This window comes from Poecilia formosa, unplaced genomic scaffold (genome assembly GCF_000485575.1).
Source record: "Poecilia formosa unplaced genomic scaffold, Poecilia_formosa-5.1.2 Scaffold61, whole genome shotgun sequence".
NCBI classification, from domain to species: domain Eukaryota; kingdom Metazoa; phylum Chordata; class Actinopteri; order Cyprinodontiformes; family Poeciliidae; genus Poecilia; species Poecilia formosa.
In genome coordinates, this window is record NW_006800000.1 from 475,295 (window position 1) to 481,294 (window position 6,000).

The window sequence follows — 6,000 nt, forward strand, 5'->3', positions numbered from 1 at the left end:
CATCAGATTTCAGTGCCTAAAGATAACACAGAGTAAGACGAAGCACAACAAGCTGACAGATCTTAAACACCCTCTGCACAGGACTTCGGCCAATCGCATCCAAGCACTGATGGAGAATGTTCACTGACCTTTGAACCCTGACCCCTGTGATTACGCACTGTTCCCCTGTAACTATACCCACCCACACATACACTAAGACACAGAGACATTGGTTTCCTTCATTCTCAAACACACACACACATATACACACAGATGGCCCTTGTGGCACAGACCTCCCCTCACCCCTGCACTCATGCCCTACTGCCTCTATAATTAATGGACCAGTCCTGCTCCATGCAGCTCTCTGGCAGAAAATAAAGGATATGTTGGTCAAAAATATTTACAGGACCCAAAAACAGAAATATAAGAAACACAGCAGGATTAACGTATCCTTTCCTCTCATTACCTGTGTGTCTAATAATCTCTCTGCAATTGCTGTCTTTAATCATTCTGAATGCAAACTCCTTTTCCTTGAGAATAAGACTGCCAGCGCAGTTAATATTGCTGACATAACTTAAATATTGTTACCTCCGGTATAATTTTCATTGAATAATCTACTGGATCCCTATGAGATCTGGAGTCAGGATGTGGAAGCTCTGGTTTTTGTTTTGTGTGTGTGTGTGTGTGTGTGTGTGTGTGTTTTTTAGTACTCACAGAAAAACCTGCCCAGAAGGGACATGAGTGCCGCACTCTGGGTGATGTAGTGAGCGCCAGAGCCGCGAAGCTGACCGCCAGGATGAGACTCCCCAGGACCATCTGAGAGACTCCAAGGGCCAGCATGATCCTCGTCCGTGTGCGGTATTCCCTCAGCCGGGACAGGCTGCGGGACAACGACGCCGGGCTAAGAGATCCCGGGCCGCTGATGCCGCTGCTGGCGCCTCGGGGCAGCGCGTTCACCGGCATTGTTTCCAAAAAAAAAAAAAAAAAAAAAAAGCGAGAGAGCGGGGGTCCTAAAACCGGGTAAGACGCACCGTAGACGAGGTGAATAAAGACAATAGCATCCAATAAGAGTGGAAGCGTCGTGTGGCAGACTGGCCTGAGCTGGTGGACGGCGTGGTCAGAGCTTACTGTGGATGCTCTCCATCAATTAAAGATGCTCCGTGTCGCTCCAATTAGAGATGCGCAGCGGCTGAAAGGGGGGGAAAGGTGGACTGGATGAGGCACCAGAGGTTCAGCATTATTTAAGTCGATCATTTAAAAGAAAATAAGCGACCGAAGCCTTCTTTGACTGCTCTGGCAAAGAACCCATTCCACAAAAGTCAAGAAAAAATAAAAAATTAAAAAAAATAAATAAATCCAAAAACGCATTACGCTGCTATCACCCAGCCATGCACCATTGTCACCCTCGCTTTAACTTACAAGCGCAGGAAGAAGACGCGCGATAAATTCATAACATAAACTCAGAGTCCTCGGCCGTTCATTTAAAAGAAGAAGAAGAAGAAGGAAGAAAAAGACAGACAGCCGTCTGAAAACAGGCTGCTTTTGTTTTTCAGTAGGCGCAGGTCTGAAGGAGCCGCGGTGTTCACAGACGACAGCGAAGTCAGCAGCAGCAGCAGCCCGGACAGAAGGTGATCACTGCGTGTTGGATACGAGCCACTGTGCGCGTCTGCATGGCGGCGAGCTGCTCTGCGCTGCGCGGACTGTTTTACTACGACAGGGAAGGAGGGGACAGGCAGCATCGGGAAGGGAAGAAGAAGAAAAAAGAAAAAAAGAAACATTGACTGGTGGTGCCGGAGGNACTTGGTATTTCAGGTCCCATTGGTTGCAGAATCCCTGAATGTCAGAATGCATCAGATTTCAGTGCCTAAAGATAACACAGAGTAAGACGAAGCACAACAAGCTGACAGATCTTAAACACCCTCTGCACAGGACTTCAGCCAATCGTGTCCAAGCACTGATGGAGAATGTTCACTGACCTTTGAACCCTGACCCCTGTGATTACGCACTGTTCCCCTGTAACTATACCCACCCACACATACACTAAGACACAGAGACATTGGTTTCCTTCATTCTCAAACACACACACACACACACACATACACACAGATGGCCCTTGTGGCACAGACCTCCCCTCACCCCTGCACTCATGCCCTACTGCCTCTATAATTAATGGACCAGTCCTGCTCCATGCAGCTCTCTGGCAGAAAATAAAGGATATGTTGGTCAAAAATATTTACAGGACCCAAAAACAGAAATATAAGAAAAACAGCAGGATTAACGTATCCTTTCCTCTCATTACCTGTGTGTCTAATAATCTCTCTGCAATTGCTGTCTTTAATCATTCTGAATGCAAACTCCTTTTCCTTGAGAATAAGACTGCCAGCGCAGTTAATATTGCTGACATAACTTAAATATTGTTACCTCCGGTATAATTTTCATTGAATAATCTACTGGATCCCTATGAGATCTGGAGTCAGGATGTGGAAGCTCTGGTTTTTGTTTTGTGTGTGTGTGTGTGTGTGTGTGTGTGTGTTTTTTAGTACTCACAGAAAAACCTGCCCAGAAGGGACATGAGTGCCGCACTCTGGGTGATGTAGTGAGCGCCAGAGCCGCGAAGCTGACCGCCAGGATGAGACTCCCCAGGACCATCTGAGAGACTCCCAGGGCCAGCATGATCCTCGTCCGTGTGCGGTATTCCCTCAGCCGGGACAGGCTGCGGGACAACGACGCCGGGCTAAGAGATCCCGGGCCGCTGATGCCGCTGCTGGCGCCTCGGGGCAGCGCGTTCACCGGCATTGTTTCCAAAAAAAAAAAAAAAAAAAAAAAGCGAGAGAGCGGGGGTCCTAAAACCGGGTAAGACGCACCGTAGACGAGGTGAATAAAGACAATAGCATCCAATAAGAGTGGAAGCGTCGTGTGGCAGACTGGCCTGAGCTGGTGGACGGCGTGGTCAGAGCTCACTGTGGATGCTCTCCATCAATTAAAGATGCTCCGTGTCGCTCCAATTAGAGATGCGCAGCGGCTGAAAGGGGGGGAAAGGTGGACTGGATGAGGCACCAGAGGTTCAGCATTATTTAAGTCGATCATTTAAAAGAAAATAAGCGACCGAAGCCTTCTTTGACTGCTCTGGCAAAGAACCCATTCCACAAAAGTCAAGAAAAAATAAAAAATTAAAAAAAATAAATAAATCCAAAAACGCATTACGCTGCTATCACCCAGCCATGCACCATTGTCACCCTCGCTTTAACTTACAAGCGCAGGAAGAAGACGCGCGATAAATTCATAACATAAACTCAGAGTCCTCGGCCGTTCATTTAAAAGAAGAAGAAGAAGAAGGAAGAAAAAGACAGACAGCCGTCTGAAAACAGGCTGCTTTTGTTTTTCAGTAGGCGCAGGTCTGAAGGAGCCGCGGTGTTCACAGACGACAGCGAAGTCAGCAGCAGCAGCAGCAGCCCGGACAGAAGGTGATCACTGCGTGTTGGATACGAGCCACTGTGCGCGTCTGCATGGCGGCGAGCTGCTCTGCGCTGCGCGGACTGTTTTACTACGACAGGGAAGGAGGGGACAGGCAGCATCGGGAAGGGAAGAAGAAGAAAAAAGAAAAAAAGAAACATTGACTGGTGGTGCCGGAGGGGATGTGGTGGAGGGTGGAGGGATAGAAATGTTAAGAAATTAAGATAAAAATTCTAATTGTTTTTTTAAAAAATGTACATTTTAACGCGGATTTTGAAGCGAAACAAGTCCTTTAAAATCCAGAATGGGGATAGATTAACCCCAATCACCTCAAACCGTGAGGCAAATTTAAAGAGTTTTTCACCCAAAGCTGTTCTGCATCAAACCTGTACAGTCAGTTATTATCTCAATTCCACTAAAGTAAGCCATTTCCTTACTTTAATATCCCTTTCAGGGAACAGTTGCCCAGTTGGAAGTATAAAGTTGGTTCTCCATGCCATTAAAACACTGGAAAGCTTTGTCAAACATACAAATTAAAAAGAGTGGAGACAATCAACTGTTTCCCAGCCAGCATGCCTAGGTGGGACCCATGTGGGGGAAAGGAGGGCTAATATATGGGTCCCATATGGGTTTGTCCTTGGGTTCCACAATGGCCCCACATGGGTTTGCCCATGTAGGGCCACAGCTCACATGGGCCCTACATGGGCCCTAAATGGACAAACCCATGTGGGGCCATCGTGGAACCCGCGGACAAACCCATATGGGACCCATATAGTCTGCCCTCCTTTTCCCCACATGGGGCCCACCTAGGCATGCTGGCAGGGTTCATGCCAAGACAGGCGACAGCAAATGTAGTATTGGCTCCAAGAGCTTTAATGGAGATCAACAGAGGAAATCAAAAAGAGCTAGACTGAAAATATAGATAGAATGTCAAGAGAGGAACTGTGGTAAATGATAAAATGTGAGGATCGTGCAGAACATGCACTGTGAGTGCTGTGGTGGTGCATCTCATCAATTAGCATGTGTCGTCTGAGTAAAACACGTTTGAAGTAACGGCTGGACCACAGCCTTGCAGCATCATCCGCTGACCAGCCACTGTCAGTTGCTTGGTGGAAAAGTATAAGGGTGATTTCCTGGAATGTATGCTGACTCTGCTAGCTGTAATGCAGACAAAAAGCGTGTGAGTGTGAATGAAAGGAAAGGGGTTGTGAAATATCTGTTAAAACCCCCGTCTGGATACCTGCCAGGTTTCTCACTGCAACATGTCTGTTTCTCTCCTTAACTGGGAAGACCCTGCATCGTCGTCCTGCTTCAGGCCTCTGGTCTAAAATCTCTTCTCTGAGTCTGTTGTGACAATTAAGATTTCTCTTAAATGTGTGAAAATCAATAGTGAGAGCAACTTCTGATATAAAAGTGGATTGAGTTTATTCTTATTATGTAATAACCAACAGGCACTACTTCACATTTGCTCAAGTAAAAGTAAAAAGAAGGTTTCAGAGGATGTATTCAAGTGTGAATAAAAAGTAAATGACAAAAAAAACAAACTAATCAAGTACAGAATAACTGATAATAAAATCTGATTTTATATTTTATATCTGACATTTATTTTTTTAAATGAAAAAAATAAATGTATCTGCAATTTCTGACTAAAATAATACTTAAAATACTACAAATAAATTTGAAATAACACATTCAGGCAGAAGAAACACTTCTTCAAATCAGGATTGGTCCATTTTAAACTTTGCGTAACATTAATACTTCCAGTGCATTAAGTGTATATTAGAACAGGGTAAATACTTTCAGTGACAATATATCACATTTACTGCAGTGGCTTCAAGCTGCATTCCTTGAGAGCCAAAGTCCTGCAACTGTTAGATGTGCCTGTTGTCCCACACTTGAATTACACAGTGAAACTGCCTCACTGCCATGAAGTCAAGGTCGACAGAGCTCGGCTAATGAGTTCATAGTGGAGCCAGGTGTGCAGAAGTGAAGAGACATCAAAAAGTTGCAGGACTCTGGCCCTTGAGGAATGCAGTTCGAGACCTCTGGTTTACTGCATCTAATTGATCTCTAAATGGCACAACAGGATCAGCAGATGGAAAATGACATTAGTCTCACTTTTACATAAACTGGTTAAGAAAAATAAATTTTTGTTCTTTCTTTCTTGAAGTTACTTCCATATTATCCAAAAATCTTGCTCTAGTTACAGTAGGAATAGTTAATATTGCTCAAGTAAAAAGTACAGTATATAAACTAAAGTTTATATTACTTTTAACCCAGGAAAGGATTTAGAACAAACTTAGAATTGTGGAGTACTCACTTTAACCCAGAAAAGGAATTAGATCAGTCAGTCTTTAGCTTATTTTTATCAGAAACTGTAGAGTACCGTACTCACTATTTAGAAATAGAATTAGATACTTAGCAACCCTGTACAGGAACACTTAATTTACATACTTTAGAACAACATTAGATTAGTTCTCTTTCCTCTTTTTTCCTTTGGTTTGTAATTTTGTTTGTATTTCCTTTTAACTCATGTAAAGCACTTTGAACTGCCTTGTTGCTGAAAAT

The 6,000-nt window shown here is 44.3% G+C and overlaps 1 protein-coding gene across 2 annotated transcripts in view; it reads right to left on the bottom strand.

The window, feature by feature from the left end:
* Positions 1-1,704, bottom strand: part of fam189a1 (family with sequence similarity 189 member A1) — a 110,846-nt gene extending 109,142 nt beyond the window's left edge. The window contains exon 1 of one of the 2 annotated variants that reach the window (XM_016672474.1): positions 694-1,704. In XM_016672474.1, the coding sequence (XP_016527960.1) occupies positions 694-942 (249 nt within the window). In that variant the 5' untranslated portion in view covers positions 943-1,704. The remainder of the gene's footprint in view (positions 1-693) is intronic. The other variant, XM_007554030.2, reaches the window with a different exon arrangement.
* Positions 1,705-6,000: the final 4,296 nt, after the last annotated feature.